This window comes from Trachypithecus francoisi, unplaced genomic scaffold (assembly GCF_009764315.1).
Source record: "Trachypithecus francoisi isolate TF-2019V2 unplaced genomic scaffold, Tfra_2.0 Lachesis_group17, whole genome shotgun sequence".
Classification (NCBI taxonomy): Eukaryota; Metazoa; Chordata; class Mammalia; order Primates; family Cercopithecidae; genus Trachypithecus; species Trachypithecus francoisi.
Genome location: NW_022681462.1, coordinates 21412453 through 21429481, shown reverse-complemented (window position 1 = coordinate 21429481; position 17029 = coordinate 21412453). Strand labels below are relative to the sequence as shown.

The window sequence follows — 17029 nt, the reverse complement described above, 5'->3', positions numbered from 1 at the left end:
TCTGTCCTCCAAACAGAGGCTTCCCATGTTCCCTCTTCCATCATGGCCGCCTCCACTCACCTATGCAAGAGCCCCTCTCCCCGTTCCCTAGAGCAGACCCTCCTCTCTTCCTTTGTTCTCTCTGACCTGGACCATGGCACTGTCTCTACAGCAGCACCTCTCGACCCTGGCTGCCCCTGAGAACCTGGGGAGCTTTAAGACCCTAGTTCACTTCTCACCTTGGACCAATAAACTCAGAACGGGGGAGCCTGGGACCCAGACTCTACTAGTTTTTAAAGCTCACCAGGTGGTTCCAAGGTGAAGAAACCGGTGTTTTAAAGGTGTCTCTGCCCCAGGTCTAAACTGTAACATCTAGAGGGCTTGGGGCAAGAGAAAAAATGAAAGCCTCTGGCTCATGGCCCACCCTGGCTCTGACCCACACGTGTGTGGCTGCCTCAGCCTGTTCACACTCTGCAAATAACCGCGCCTTGGCTGCTTCTTGGGCCTGGAGTGCTGAATAATGTCTGTGGTCTCCCCTTGGGAGGACTGACCCTGGAGAGGCCCAGACAGGTGCTGGATGTGGGCTCAGGGCCATTTGGCAGGGAATTCTGAAACTGGACACTTTGGTGGCAGGGATGGGTGGTCTCGAAGGTGGGCACAGGCTTCTGGCAGCCTAGACCCCTTGGCTTTGCAGAGTCCTTATCACGTCGGGGGAGCCATGGCCAGAGGAGGGGCCAGATTCCTGTCTGAGGACGGTGAGGTCTCTGCCTCCATGCTGGCTGCTGCTGCCTTTGGAGGGAGCTCTTTCTTTTTTCTTTTTTCTTTTTTTTTTTTTTTTGAGATGGAGTCTCGCTCTGTCGCCCAGGCCGGAGTGCAGTGGTGCGATCTCGGCTCACTGCAAGCTCCGCCTCCTGGGTTTACGCCATTCTCCTGCCTCAGCCTCCTGAGTAGCTGGGACTACAGATGCCCGCCACCACGCCCAGCTAATTTTTTGTATTTTTAGTAGAGACAGGGTTTCACTGTGGTCTCGATCTCCTGACTTTGTGATCCGCCCACCTCGGCCTCCCAAAGTGCTGGGATTACAGGTGTGAGCCACCACGCCCGGCCAGGAGCTCTTTCTAACCTGATCTGACCATTGCCCAGTTTGAAGTTTTTAGCAGCACCCTCCCGCCCCATCACCTATAAAGGCCAAGTTTCTCAACATGACACCAAGTGCGACTGGATGTGGCAGGTTGTTGAGGGGGACTTCTGATGGCCACACACTCAAAGCTGAGGACAAAGTGGTGCCACAGTCTGAAGAGAGTCACCAGCATCATGGAAGAGGTCTTTCTTAGGGCCTCTGAGAGGAGGCAGAACTGGCCCTGCCTCTAGCACCCAGCACCCAGTGCTCCAATCCCCTTCCTAGTCTACGTGAGGAAAGGGAACTGGGCAGGAAGCTCAGGCTCAGTCCCCCGGGGGCCACAGAACCTCATGGGAGGAAGGGTGTGCTGCCCCACAGACGCAAGTTGGGGGAGAGCCCAAAAGAATCATTTGTAGGCACTAGGAGAGACTGGCATTCATGCCCCAGTCCAGAAACTCATCAGGCCACAGCACCTACAGGCCCATGTCATGGGTGCCACCATGGGAGGACCCAGAGTTGTTTCCCTGGGAACACAGAGGCCAACCCTGCTCCTCGCCTGGAGCTGGGGCAGGTGTACCAGGAGGGAGGTTGAGAATCATGGAGGGGAGGGCCTAATAAGAAAAGGTCAGGAAGACCTTGCTGGTTCCTTCCTGTAAGGAAGGTTTTGAGAAGGTGCCAAGAAATGGGTGGAGGAGGAGGCTGGAGCCAGAGGGTTGCCCAGGTTAAGAAGACAGGCAGAACCAAGGCAGACTAGGCCGCCTTGGCCATGCCAGACATCACCACCTCCTAGGAGTGACTGGCCCGCCAGCAAAGGCCTTCAGAAAGTGAGGCCTGTGTGCCTCCCCTCCTCACACCAGAAGATGTCCAGTCTTTTAAAAATATCTCTGCCTCCTTGAAGCCACCCCCTGCCCTCTGATCCTGGAGGAGGTGGCTGTTGGGGGAAGAGGGAGCAAGTGACTGAGACAGATCACAATTCCCTCCAGAGGCTGCACTGGGAGGAGGCAGAGTGGGCAGGGGTCCTTTCGTAGTTCTTCAGCAGGATGATCGCGTGTTCATGCTTCTATGTGAGATGTGCTTTCCGCAAACCTCAAACCTTGCTGGCAAGCAGTGAGTCAAGGCTGTTCTGAGTGGGGAAGCAGTGTGGGGCTTCAGGAGAAGATGAGATTTAAACTAGATGTGAGCTTGGTGTTTTGAAGGACATTGGATTGAGTTTATTTCTTTATTTTTGTTTTTAGAGACAAAGTGTTGGTTTTCTGCCCAGGCTGGAGTGCACTGGTGCGATGAGAGCTCACTGTAGCCTCAAAATCCTGGCCTCAAGCGATCCTCTTGCCTCAGCCTCCCAAGTTCTGGGACTACAGGTGCACACCACCGCACCTGGCGGACACAGATTCAATAACCAAAAATGACCAGAAAGTTATGGGATCTACTTGAGGTTGATTGCTTCCTTTATGTGTTCATTCACTCATCAGATATACACTGAGGCCCAGGGAATCAGCAGTGAACAAAGCCGAGTGAATCCTTGCCATGTGGAGTGGGCAGTGGAGTTGGGGAGGCAGAGGATGAACAACAAACACAAGCAAGCCTATCTGTCAATTGGCAACAAGGGCTTTGAGCCGTGTTTCTCAAATTATTTGAGGTGAAGACCACTTATTAAGTGTCCAATTTTGTTGAGGACCAATACTTTAAAAAAATACAATTAAAATGAATTACTGGAAAGATTGCTGTATACATTTTTTTTTTTTTTTTTTGAGATGGAGTCTCACTCTGTAGCCCAGGCTAGAGTGCAGTGGCACGATCTCGGCTCACTGCAACCTCCACCTCCGGGGTTCAAGTGATTCTCCTGCCTCAGCATCCTGAGTAGCTGGGATTATAGGCGTGTGCCATCACACCCAGCTAATTTTTGTATTTTTAGTAGAGACAGGGTTTCACCATGTTGGCCAGGCTGGTCTTGAACTCCTGACCTTGTGATCTGCCCACCTCGGCCTCCTAAAGTGCTGGGATTACAGGCATGAGCCACTGCACCAGGCCTTTTCTAAATACCTATTGTCTATTTCTGTACTTACCATGTCATAGACAAGTAACAGTTTATGGGCTGGCAGTGGCCCAAGGGTCATACTATGGGGGGCACTGCTTTAGAGAAAGGTGGCAGGATAGCAGAAAGGAGGGGGGGGTGACTATTTTGTTAATGGAATGGCACATGCAGCCTCCCTGAAGAGGGGACATTTGAAGAAGATATCAGTAAGGGATGGTCAAGGGAGATTCAGCCAAATCCAGCTAGAGGCAATGAATGGAAAAAAGAAAATCCTTTCCTATTTGTCACCTCTGGAATCTGACTGCTGAGGGAAGCAATCCCACCAGATCCTCAAGGAGCATAGCGCTGTACACTGCTGCATTCCCTGTCCCTGCTGGGAAGCTTCCTGACCTCTTAGCCAAGCCAGCACCTCCCCGTCCTAGGACATGAAGCCAGGCACCACCTCCAGGAACCCCTGAGCCTCAGTGTCTCATCTTTAAAATGGGGACAATAATACTTGGCTATTGCGGAGATGAAAGAAGAAAACCCATTTAGAGGGCTTAGCATTGTGCCTGGCCCACAGGAAATGTGGGTAGTTATTTATCACTTGCTTTCTTTGTTTCTAGCTCTGTTTCTGAACTAGAGGGAGAGGAGACACAGATGTCATGATTCTGGTCCTTGGGAAGCTGAAGGTCTAGTAGGGGAGTGGCACTAACTCATTACCGACAAACAGAGGGCAATTCGTACTCAGGGAGTGGCAGTAACCGGGTGTGACAGATGAGGAATGACCAGGCATTTGCAAGGCGCTGTCCCACATATCCCATCTTTCTGCAGCTCTGAGTGTAGCAAGGAGAGGTGGGTATGAGCTGGTGATGGTTTTGGGCATCTCCTGAGAAGGTGAGCCTGGACTCTAGGAGAGGAGAAGTCAGAGGCAGATAGAGCAGGGGCTGGGAGCAGGGGTTCTTGTTTCTTGGCCACATACGGGCTAGGTCAGGAATTCTCAAACTTGGCTGCACATTGGAATTTTCTGGGACGATGCCCAGGCCTCATTCCACACCCATATTAACTCAGAATCTCTAGGGAATGGGGCTGAGGCCTGGGTATTCTTCTAAAGCTCTGTGGGTGATTCTAATGTGCTTCCCAGCATTGCAGACTTCAAGGGCAGGAAGGAGTAAGAAGGCTCAACTGTCTACTTCCCACCATCAATCCCATCAGGCCCATCAGGCCCTAACAGGTAGGTTCATAAGGTCCTGCAAATGTTGTCTCTCTGTCTCTCTGAAGAACAGACAGGCTCAGAACCCTCTGAATGTGTCCCTCCTCCCACAGGAGGCCTTCATTTCCACCTCAGGGTCATCCTCTTCTCAAGGTTAAATCCAAAGTGATCCGTCCTTTTCCGCTTCTGGGAAACCATTCCTAGCCAACTTCACAGGGTGGCGAGGCCAGCACACCTCCTGACGTGTGCCTCTCCCCTCACCTGCTCAGTGCACCTTCTGGGCTGTCTCCCTCCTCTGTCTTCTCAGGGCCCCGTGTGACCTCCTGGAGGCTGTCATCTTGACTCCCTGGGACTCAGTGAGTGCTTGGTGGCTGCCCCACCCGCCTCCCGATCTCTTGCTGGGCCACACTGTGACCCATGGCCCCGCCCCCTCCCTGATCTCTTGCTAGGCTACACTGTGACCCACAGCTGCGCACCAGGGGATGGGCACGGTTTCCACTTGGCTGCCAGGACTACAGAGGAATTTTCCAGGAGATTATCCACCAGTTTCTTTGGGCTCATGGTCAGTATTAAATTCCAAGGTTCATTGTTGATCTGGAAATGGCATTCTTCTTTTAAAGACTGTTTCCTGTGACCATGGGCCCATACTTAATCTGAGGTGAGCGGTATCTGTGTATCTAGGATGGCCTGATTTTTGTAATCTGCACTGGAAAGGTATAATCTATTCTGCTGTTCTGGAAGAAGCCATGTGGGGCAGAGGCATCAAGCATGAGGCTGAGGACAATGCTGAAGGGCTGGAGCAGCTCTTATCCAAGCTAAGTGGACATCCCGGGGGCATATTGGGACTTGGCAGTTTGTTCTCCGCCTGACTCCTGGGCTCCTGGCCTTAAGAATGTCCTCCAGGCCAGCTGCAGGAGGGGAGTCCTGAGCCAGCCTCTCACCTTCCCTTCCTCTGTAGCCACATCCTCTTATGTCCTGTTCGGACCCTGGTACTCCGGTCATTCATTCAGGCAACACAGAAATATCAAGCATTTGATGCAAGCCAGGCATTGCCAGGTGCTGAAAAAACAAAAATAAATAAAACTCCATTTCGACCCTCTTGGCTGTCAGGCACTAGTGGGTCATGGGCAAGCAGTAAGTGTTATGATATGGTAAGTGTTTTGGTTGAAGTAGCAGACAATATAGTGGAGAATCAGAGGTCAGACAGCCCCTAATTCAATCCTGGTTCCCTTACTAGCTAGATGACTTAGGACAAGTTACTTAACTTCTTGGTGCCTCAGTTTCCCCATCAGTAAAACAGGGTTCATAACTCTTCCTCATAGTTTTGTTGTAATGACTCCGTAGGCTAATAATCATGGACTTAGTAAAGTGCCTGGCAGATGATGAAGTCTTTTCTTTTTTTTTTTTTTGAGATGGGGTTTACTCTGCTACCCAGGCTAGAGTGCAGTGGCACAATCTTGGCTCACTGCAAGCTCCGCCTCCCGGGTTCACGCCATTCTCCTGCCTCAGCCTCTCAAGTAGCTGGGACTATAGGCGCCTGCCACCACGCCTGGCTAATTTTTTGTATTTTTAGTAGAGACGGGGTTTCACCGTATTAGCCAGGATGGTCTCAATCTCCTGACCTTGTGATCCGCCTGCCTCGGCCTCGCAAAGTGCTGGGATTACAGGAGTGAGCCACTGTGCTCAGCCGATGATAAAGTCTTTTAAGCAACATGGTGATCACATCTGGTCAGATTTGCTCACTTTTCCGTAAGCCAGTGATTCTCAGACATCACTGTGCACTGGGGACGAAAAATATATAGGTTGTGGGGTCTTCCCTAGAAATCTGACTGGGAACCTCTGGGCTGAGGGTGGCACAGGCATCTGTATTTTACCTCAGGGGAGCTGTACGTACAGGCTAGTCTCCAGAGCATACCTTGAGAAATGCCGCTTTAATCAAACACCAAACTTTCTTTTTTAAACAAAGCATGGTGACAAGGTGTATCAGAAAGTTTCTAAAATCAAGGAGAACTGGACTAAGTGGGGCTGTCCCTGTTCTCCAACATGAGAAGAGCTTTGAGTGCATGCTACCCTTGGGCTGATAAAGGTGGGCAGAGGGTTCTTTTGCAGTCTCAAGAGAGAGATTCCTCTGAGGCTGCCCCTGCTCTCCAGGGCAGCCATGCGCAGCCTCTGTTTCACAGCCACGGAGTCTGGGCAAGGCTGGGACGGAGGTCAGCTGCACTGTGTCTTGCTCTCTGTTCCTACTCTGGTGGACTCTTTATCCTGCAGAGCCCTGTGGGTGGTGGGGAGCCAAGGAAAGGGCTTCCCCATTCTGCCTGCCCAATCATGTAAGTGGGCTTCTGATTTAAATCTGTAGGCAACTCAACTGAATTGGGCACTCTAGATTAAAAAAAGAGACTAGCCATGGAAATGGGCCCTGAGCAAGCTCTGTGTTTTCTCTGCCTGAATTGGAACCATGCCTGGGTCCTCTGAGTATCCAGGGAAGAAGGTAGAGATGTTGTTTGGCAGAAGGAGAAGAGAAAAAAGAGAGAAGAGAAGAGATAAGAAGAGAGAAGAGAGGAGAGGAGAGGAGAAACAGAGAGAGAAGCAGATATTTTGGAGAGCCGTTGGAGCGCATATTCAGCAGAGCACTGGGAGGAAGATCTGTGAGTAGCTGGTGCTGAATCTCTTGGGCCCAAAAGAACCTTTGGCTTCCAGTCTCTTCCAATTCCTGGCTACACCGTGGTTCCTGTTATTGAATTTCCACAAGGCTATGGCTTCTGTTTTTATCCCTGGGGAGACCATCCATTATCTGAGGGCACCTGAAGGAATTTCTTATCTTTTCCCCCAAAAGAGCTCTGACAGAGACTCTCAGATAACTTAAATCAGAGAAAACCCAGCCCTCCCCCCAAAATCTGACATGCCTTCCTGACATCTCTGCTGGGATCTCAAACTTAACTGATCCAGAACAATATTCTTGATTACGCTCCCACCATCTTGCTTCTCCCCTACTTTCTCAACTCATTAAATGGTGTCACCATTCTCCCAGTTGTTCAACCTAAACCACTTCCTTTCCCTCACCCTGTGCATGTAATCCATGAGCAAGTCCTAACAGGTTCCAGCGCTAAATTAGAGTACCTCTCATGTCAGTGCGCTTCTCTTCTCCACCACCTCTCTGTTCAAGGCCCATGTCAGTAGTCCCTACCCGTCCACTCCTGTCCCCTGTGGTCCCTTCCCTGGGTGGCAGCCAGAGCAACTTCTGTAAAATGCCAATCATCTCCTGTCACTTTCTCTTCAATGTATTATCATGATTTCTAAGCCCCGCATGATCCTCCCCTACCTACTTACTCAATTACCCTGTAGCTCCAGCCACTCTGGCCTTCTGACACTTCTAGAGCATTCTATGCCAGTTCCTGCCCCTCAGGTCTTCATAGTTACCCTCTGCCTTGACGTGTCCTGGCTCCTCATCTGGCTGTCTCTTCCTTGTCACTCAGGCCTAAGCTCAATGTCATCTTCTCAAAGAGGCCTTCCCTGAACACCTCAATAAAACACTTCCTTCTAGTCTCTCCTATGACCCCATTTGAGCTCCCTCATAACACTTATCACTCTTGGAAATCCAGTTTGTCTTTGTCTCCATGGATCTTAGCTGCACAAGGGCAGGTGCCTGGTCTGTTTTGTTCTAAGCTATAGCCCTAGTGCCCAGAAGAGTACCTGCTATATAGTAGATATTTAATAATATTTTTGAACAAAAGTATGGCTGAACATACTGAGAATGCCACAGAATCCTAGCTACAAGTTAGTTAACCTCTCTGAGGCTCAGTTTGCTTAAATGGGGATAATAGGACTCATAAAGCCATCTTCTTCTAAAGGTTAAATGAGCTCATGAATGAGCCTGCTGCAAATCTTGAGCAAGTTATTTATTTAACTTTTCTATGCCTCAGTTTCCTTCTTTTTAAAGTGGAAACCATATACTCTTATTGCTGGGCATGGTGGCTCACACCTATAATCCCAGCACTTTGGAAGGCGGAGGAGGAAGGATTACTTGAGACCAGGAGTTCCAGGTCAGCCTAGGAAACAAAGCAAGACCCCATCTCTACAGTAAGTAAATAAATAAAATAAAATAAATAAATAAATAAATAAATAAATAAATAAATAAGACTTACTGTCGTATGCTAATGAGGTGATTCAGGGTGGATCTCTAGGTAGTTTCAGGACTGGGGCTGGTTCTAGAAAGACCATACTTGTGATTAGAGGGTAGAAACTTTCAGCCGACCCCATTTTTTCCTTCTAGTCAGGGGAGGGAAATGGAGATTGGATTATAGTCTTTTTTTGTTTGTTTTTGCGAGAGTCTTGCTCTGTCACCCAGGCTGGAGTGTAGTGGAGCTAACACGAGTCACTGTAGCCTTGACCTCCTGGGCTCAAACAATCCTCCCGCCTCAGCCTCCCAAGTAGCTGGTACTACAGGTGTGTGCCACCACACCCTGCAGTTTACAGTGTAAACTGTAAAAAATGTTTCAAAAAACTATTTTAGAGATAAGGTCTCCCTGTGCTGCCCAGGCTGGTCTTGAACTCCTAGGATCCTGAGTGATCCTCCCTCCTTGGCCTCCCAAAGTGCTGGGATTACAGGCATGAGCCACTGTGCTGGGCCAGCCTGGATTTAGTCTTGAACAAGGAGACCAGGAGAACTTCTGGTTGGCGAACACGTGGAAGCACTGGGAACGGGGACACTGGAAATGGTATGGGAGCTCCACGCACTTCCCCCTTACCTTGCCCTTTGCACCTCTTCCATCTGGCTGTTCCTCACTTGTGTCATTTATAACAAACCAGCAAGTGTAGGGGAGGTGTTTCCTGAGTTCTGTGCGTCATTCTAGTAAATTGTCAAACCTGAAGAGGGTGATGTGGGAGCCCCCAGTTTTAGGCCAGTCCATTCAGAAGCACAGGTGGCTTCTGGAACTTGAGTCTGCTGTGGCACTGTCTTGTGGGACTGAGCCCTTAACTTGTAGGGTCTGAGCTAGCTCTGGGAATAGATGTCAGTACTGAACTGTTGAATATACTCAGTGACGCTGGAGAATTGGAGCACTGCCTGCTGGTGGTTGGAACATACCATACACTTGGTGTTGGAAGAAAAATCTCACATGTATCCCACAAGGTTGTGGTGAGGACTAAACTAGTTAGACTGTGTCACACCCTTGGAACAGGATCTGGTGCATGGGAAGTGCTCAATAAGCATTAGCTGTCCATGACTTTTACTATCTGTCAACCCTAGGACTGGGGACAGAGAAAGGAGGGTCATCAGTGGGAACAGTGCAGAGAACTTGCTGAGGGCCTACTATGTGACCAGCTGTGTTCTGGGCTCCTTGTGGAGCGTGACGAGGGGCCATGGCCTATAAACACATTCTTGCCCTTGGAAGCAAATACTGGTGGAGATCCAACACCACACACATGTACACATGCTCTCTCTCTCTCTCTCTCTCTGTCTCTCTCCAGGTCAAGCCATGTGGAAAGGTCTCTTGGGAAGAGGGCAAGGCGCCTGCAGAAGGCTTCCTGGAAGAGGAGGGGCTTGGGCTTGACCTCCAAGGGCAGCTCAGTGTAGGGAATACGGGCCTCGGTGACTTCCCCAGGAGCTCTGGCCTGGGCCTGCCGCTGCAGCCTTCTCTCTGAACACAGGCCGGGCTTCCCAGCCCCCTGTTGAGCCCAGCTGGAGGGAGGCCCTGAAGGGTTGTTTGGGAGCTCTGCAGTGGCAGCTGGGGGAAAGCAAGTGCAGGTGGAGATGACCCAGCCCTGCAGGACAGCAGCTGCTGTCCTTCCCCAGCCTGCCCCTCCTCCTGGTCTGCCTCTCCTCCCTGTCTGCCCCTCCTCTGCCTCTCGCCCCTTCTTGCCTCTTCCTCTGTCTTACACTCAGTGTACCCCAGGAGGAACCTGCTCACCCCTCAAGGGGACCAGGACTTCCACGGGCATCTGACTACTCCCTCCCCAGGGGTGGGCTACACAGCACTCTGTTGGTGGGATTTGAGGGGCTGGAGGAATTATGCTGAGGGAAGCAAGGAGAGCTGACCTCACTGAGGCAGGGACACAGGGGAGGACAGCAGCCACACAGCACAGAGGGGAAGCCCTCACTCCAGCACAGCCTCCTGCCTCACTCCCTGGAAGGAAACCAGCACACTGCTCCAGACCAGCGCTTCCTCACTCCCCTCCTCCCTTCCTCTCCACTTTATCAATCCTATTTTGGCCATTGTTTGCAATGCATGTGTTGATTGATCTCCCCCAAATATGAAAGCAAACTACTAGAGCTCTGGCTGAAAGAAGGGTCTCTGAGTTATTCTTTGACAAGCTCAAGGAAGGTTGCCCCGTTTATAGGCAACATGAAGATGAGAGACTGCTTGTCCAAAGCCCAGCTCTGGAATGAATTAGTTCTCTGACCTTGGGCATAACTTCCTGTCACCTGTAACATGGGAATGACATCATCTGCATCTCGGCAGGGATTAGTTACTTAACATAGGCAAAGCACTTAGTGCCTGACACATGTTAAGTACTAAGTATTATTATTATCATTAGTAGTCGTATTCTGTAGCTCTAGAACCAGCTCGAAGGGTCTCCATTCATACAGTGTAGGTGCTTAATTTACAAAAGTTTTTTTCTTTCGAGTTAAGCATACTATTGTTAAAATGCCAGCCCTACCCAGGTGAAGGGGGTGTGCAGACCCCTCCTTTCCAACAAGAGACCGAGGCACCCTGAGATGAAGGGAAGGTGATGGAGAGTGGGACAGGGCCAGGAATGGAGAAGCAAGAGGTCCCCAGCCCAATTTTATAATGTTTCATCTTCCCCAGAATCTTTATTTCCAACCAGCCAAGCCCTCACCATCCCTTCTCGTCACGCCTCTTACATGTCAACACCCCCTCAAGCCATTCCCTGAGCCCTGAGGGCTGCTCTCCCCGTTTCTCTGAACCTTTTCCATATTCCATCCAAAAGTGCCTGATGTATCCAGAAGGCCCTCACTGGCATTTCCTGACTGTCTGTGGTCGCGGTGTGTTTATTTGCTCTTTTGCTTTCATTTACCTGTAGCTGAAAATCTTTCCCTCATGCTTGTCTGAACTCCTCTGAAGTTGGGTCTCCCTGTAGCAGTTCACAGGGCCTCATATCCCCAGGAGTTCCCAGGCTGCCAGGACAAGAGTGGAGTGGCCTGGCCCTGGTCTCTTACCTGGGTCTCGGAGAGGTTCAGCTGGCGGGCCAGCTCAGTGCGCTCGCGGCCCACCACATACTGGCAGCGCTGGAACTCCATCTCCAGGCGGTACAGCTGCTCGGCAGTGAAGGATGTACGTGTCCGCTTGGGCCGGTCCAGGTCCAGGCCCTTAGGCAGGACAATTTCCCGAATTGTCCCCTTGGCATCTGCGGAGACCATGAAAGGAGCCAGGTTAGTTCATTAGCTAGGGAGTTAGATCACCAGAAAGCATCTTAATAAAAGGTGGTGTGATCTATCGCGGAGCTGCTCCGGCCTGGATCTGGTTGCATGACCTGTAACAAGTTGCTCACCCTCTCTGGGCCCAGATTCCTTAACCACCCAATGCAGGATATTGTATCGAATGAGTGGCTAAATGTATGTGAATAGGCCTCAGTACAAATACCATCGTGGTCTGGGAAGAAAGGACTCACTCTGACCCAGCCAGGATTCTGGGCCTTTGCAGAGTAAGGAACAGATGGGAAAAATATGCTGGATCCTCAAGTACATAGGGAATGATGGGTTAGAATTGAGTGTGATCAATCAGATAAGGCTTACTGGAGAGGCCAGAGCCAGGTCTTAAGCTGTGTGTGTGTGTATGTGTTGTGTGTGTGTGCATGCATGAAGGAGTGTTATCCACAGACCTGGGGTCCATGAGGAGGAGGCTAGCTGATGAGGGGCAGAGGACAGTCTGGGAAGCTGAGGTCCCCAGGAGGAGCCCAAGGACAACTGCTGCCATATCAGGCTGCTGGGATGCCTTCCAGATGGGGGCTTCTGCCATTCCCCATATACCTAGTCCTGAACAGCAGGGCCACTCCTGGACTCTGACCAATGCCCTCCACGCACAGGGCCTCCAATATTTTGGAGCCCACTGAAGAGAGATTGAAAACCCAGCAGCCCATGTTCCCCATGCATTCCTGATAAAGAACTTAGTAACATGTAACTACAGGGGTGGAGATGATCCATGTTTGACCCACACATACTGATGGCTTGAAATCTAGTTATTAGAACATTTTCTGTTACAAATTAGATTGTGGAAATATGCAGCATCACACCTGTAGGATTTTCAAAATCACTACCAACAAATGATGTCCATGATAACGAAGCTAAACTAACAGGAATTTCCATTACTTAACATTGGCAATGGGAAGCTTACCAACTCAAGGCCGCCATGAGGAAACCCAGGGAAGAAAGCAACCCTCCACAGGTGCAGGAATTCCAATACCCTCCAGGGGGCGCACGCAGTCGGAGTTTGCAACGCGGCCAGACTGGGCAGTGGCAGCTGACATTGCAGCCATAACAAAGGCTGACACATCTGCAGTACTTGCTCTGGGCCAGGCACTGTTCTAAGCACTTAATTTAATTTAATTTTGTTTTGTTTATTTATTTTTTGAGACAGGGTCTCACTCTCTCGCCCAGGCTGGAGTGCAGTGGCTCATCTCAGCTTACTGCAGTCTCGATCTCCTGGGTTCAATCGATCTTCCTACTTCAGCCTCCCGAGTCACTGGGACTACAGGAGCGCACCACAACGCCCAGCTAATTTTTGTATTTTTTTGTAGAGACGGGGGCATAGGGGATTTCACCGTGTTGTCCAGGCTGGTCTGTAACTTCTGAGCTCAAGTGATCTGCCCTCCTCAGCCTCCCAAAGTGGTGGGATTACAGGCCTGAGTCACTGCACCCGGCCTTATTTTATTTTTAAATTATTTTTTTCTTTGTTTTTAAAAAATGAGATGGGGTCTCACTCAAGCTGGTTTTGAACTCCTGGGCTCAAGTGATCCTCTTGTCTCAGCCTTCCAAAGTGCTGGGATTGCAGCTGTGAGCCACCACACCCCGCTCTTTTAAGCACTTTAACCTTCCCAATGTCTCCATGAATTTGGAATTATGATCCCCATTTTACAGATGAGGAAATGGAGTAACAAATTTTAAGTAATTTACTCAAGGTCATACTGGCAGTGTCCAAGAAACTCTTGAAACACCCTCCTTTTTTTTTTTTTTTTTCTTTTGTGAACACACTCTGTTGCTTAGGCTGGAGTGCAGTGGCACTATCTCGGCTCACCACAACCTCCTCCTCCCAGGTTCAAGTGATTCTCCTGCCTCAGCCTCCCGAGTAACTGGGACTACAAGTGCGTGCCACCATGCCCGGCTAATTTTTGTATTTTTAGTAGAGACGGGGTTTCACTATGTTGGCCAGGCTGGTCTCGAACTCCTGGTCTCATTCATGATCCATCCACCTCGACCTCCCAAAGTGCTGGGATTACAGGCATGAGCCACTGCGCCTGGCTCCATCATTTTACTTTATGCCTTCCCTCGGTTCTTTCTTTCTTTCTTCCTTCCTTCCTTCCTTTCTTTCTTTCTCCTTCCTTCTTTCTTTCCTTTCCTTTCCTTTCCTTTCCTTCCTTCCTTTCCTTTCCTTTCCTTTCCTTTCCTTTCTTTCTTTCTTTCTTTCTTTCTTTCTTTTCTTTTCTTTCTTTCTTTTCTTTCTTTTCTTTCTTTCTTGTCTTTCTGTCTTTCTGTCTTTCTTTTCTTTTCTTTCTTTTTGAGATGGAGTCTTGCTCTGTCGCCCAGGCTGGAGTGCAGTAGTGCAATCTCGGCTTACTGCAAACTCCATCTCCTGGTTTCACACCATTCTCCTGCCTCAGCCTCCCGAGTAGCTGGGACTACAGGCACCCGCCACCATGCCTGGCTAGTTTTTTGTATTTTTAGTAGAGATGAGGTTTCACCATATTAGCCAGGATAGTCTCGATCTCCTGACCTCATGATCCTCCTGCCTCGGCCACCCAAAGTGCTGGGATTACAGGCGTAAGCCATCATAACTGGCCCTCAGTTGGTAATTCTTAATAATTCAATTAATAGGTTGAAATGAAGTGGACTTGGTCATGAGTAAAGATGGAATCTTCTGGATGAGTTCATCACTCCCCTGGAGAACATAATGGAAAGAGCTGTATTTGGGACATGCTGTCTACCAGGAGGCTCTTTGTAATCCACAGGGACTGAGGCACCTACCTTGAGAATCCCTGCTCTAGATGGTTACCCTGAGTCCCTCCCTCCAAGTGTGGCACCCCAGGAGACTGACTCTTTCTGGGTCGTGCCGGTGCCAGTTGACGCTCCCTCTCCAGGGTATGCTCTGGCTCCTGGCTCAAGAGTCCTGGCTCTGATCTCACAGGTTCTCAAGCACCATCCTGTTCACAGTCAGCCTCAGGGAGAAGGTAAGCCAGGGTGGAGGATGTGTCACTGCTCACTCAGAGGTGGCCTCCCTCCCCATCCCAGGCCGGGTCCTGCCAGGCTGCTGGGCGGAGCCTATCAAAAGGATGTGTCGTAGAAACTATAGACCTCTTAGGACAACTCAAGCTTCCCAGCTCCAATTCTGTTCACATTCTAAAATGATAGGGTAATATTTGTGACCCCACTGTGACTGGATCAGTCTCCTTTGCTCAGGTTCCATAATTTCCAATTGTGAGAGCAGACTCAGAACTTTGTCACAACACTCCCAAGTGAATCCATCTCAAATGGCACTGATTTTATCAAACATGTTTTGTGGGGTATGAATAGGAGGAACGGTGCTATTACAGCTAGTGTCATACCCTCCCCTTAATCAGCCTCCTCAAGCCCTCCCTGGAGCATCTGAACCTGAGCCCTTAATCATAAGATCAAATCACCCCTCCTTCTTTATACAAGACCTAAAAGGAGGATTGCCACCTCAGGGAGCAGCCAAGTACAGCTGTCTCCCTCAGGGTCAGGGAGGCACGAACCAGATGAGAAAGGCAACCTCAGACTTGCCACCAAATATCAAAACATGCCATACAAATAAGCGCATGAAAATTGTTCAACATTGCTGGCCGTCAGGGAAAGACAATTAAAGTCACAATAAGAAACACCTATCAGAACAGCGAAAAGAAAAAATACCGAGAGTGGAAAAGCTGGTGAGGATGCAGGGAAGCTGGATCTCTCCTACACTGCTGATGGGAATGGAAAATGGTACAACTAGCTTGGCAGTTTCTTAAAGAGTTAAAAATATACTTATCCTATAACTCAGTGACTGGACTCCTGGGCATTTATTCTAGGGAAATGAAATATTTGTTTTGTTTTGTTTATTTATTTATTTAGAGACAGAGTCTCGCTGTATCCCCCAGACTGGAGGGCAGTGGTGTGATCTCAGCTCACTGCAACCTCCACCTCCCAGGTTCAAACGATTTTTATGCCTCAGCCTCCTGAGTAGCTGGGGTTACAGGCACCTGCCAACATGTATGGCATTTTTTTTTTTTTTTTGAGATGGAGTTTCACTTTTGTTGCCCAGGCTGGAGTGCAGTGGCGCGATCTCAGCTTACTGCAACCTCCACCTTCCAGTTTCAAGTGATTTTCCTGCCTCAGCCTCCCAATAATCCCAAGTAGCTGGGATTACAGGTGCCTGCCACCACATCCAGCTAATTGTTGTATTTTTAGTAGAGATGGAGTTTCACCACGTTGGCCAGGCTGGTCTCGAACTCCTGACCTCAGGTGATCCGCCTGCCTCAGCCTCCCAAAGTGTTGGGATTACAGGCGCGAGCCACTATGCCCGCTGAAATCTTATCTTCACACAAAAACCTGTATACAAATGACCATAGCAGCTTTATTTGTAATAGCCCCCGAATGGAAACAAATCAGACGTCCCTCAGTGGGTGAATGGTTAAACAAACTGTGGCATAACTGTACTCTGGGATAACACTCAGGAAAAAAAGGAATAATGATTGATACACACATTTACTCAGGAAATTATACTGAGGGGAAAAAACAGTCCCCAAAAGTTATATGCTATATGATTCCATTTATTTAATATAAAAGTAACAAAATTATAGAGGTGGAGACCAGATCAGTGATTGCCAGAGTTTGGGGATGGAGGAAGGACCTGGCCATCAATGAGTAGTAAGAGGAAGTTCCTTTGTGGTGACACCATAGTACTGTATCATGGCTGTGGTGGTGGTGACATGGATCTATAAATGTAATAAAATGTCATAGAACTATATACAAAAATCAAAAAAATAGTGCAAGGAAAAACAGGTGAAATCTGAGGAAGGTCTGTAGTCTAGTTAATTATATTGTACTGGTGTGAATTTTTGGTTTTGATCATGTACTATAGGTTTGTAAAATGCCGTCTACAGAGAAGCTAGGTGATGGATACACAGGACCTCTCTGTAGTATTTTTGTAACACCTTGTGAGTCTATAATTATTTCAAGATAAAAAGTTGACAACAAAAGCATGCCATAAAGCTAGAGTGATGTGTTGTCACAGAAACTGACTAATCCATTAGTAGAAAGAACACAATAGTGTCTCTGTATTCCATCTGTAAGATGATTTAAAATGGTACATAAATAAACATATGTCATGTCAAAAGTTAGGCATTTATTTTAATGTTTACTATAAAAAATTTAAACCTGTAATTTTATAAGCTTAGGGTGAGGCTAAAGTGGAAATTTAATCTTAAAATGCATTAAGCTAAAATGTTAAGAAAATAAATGGAATATGAATATAACAAA

General features: G+C 48.9%; 1 protein-coding gene and 1 pseudogene across 1 annotated transcript in view; one reads left to right on the top strand and one right to left on the bottom strand.

The window, feature by feature from the left end:
* Positions 1-17029, bottom strand: part of VAX2 (ventral anterior homeobox 2) — a 33706-nt gene that overhangs the window by 1189 nt on the left and 15488 nt on the right. Inside the window, exon 2 of the mRNA XM_033175015.1 lies at positions 11501-11688. Within this exon, the coding sequence (XP_033030906.1) occupies positions 11501-11688 (188 nt within the window). The remainder of the gene's footprint in view (positions 1-11500; positions 11689-17029) is intronic.
* Positions 2116-2228, top strand: LOC117063183 (annotated as a pseudogene).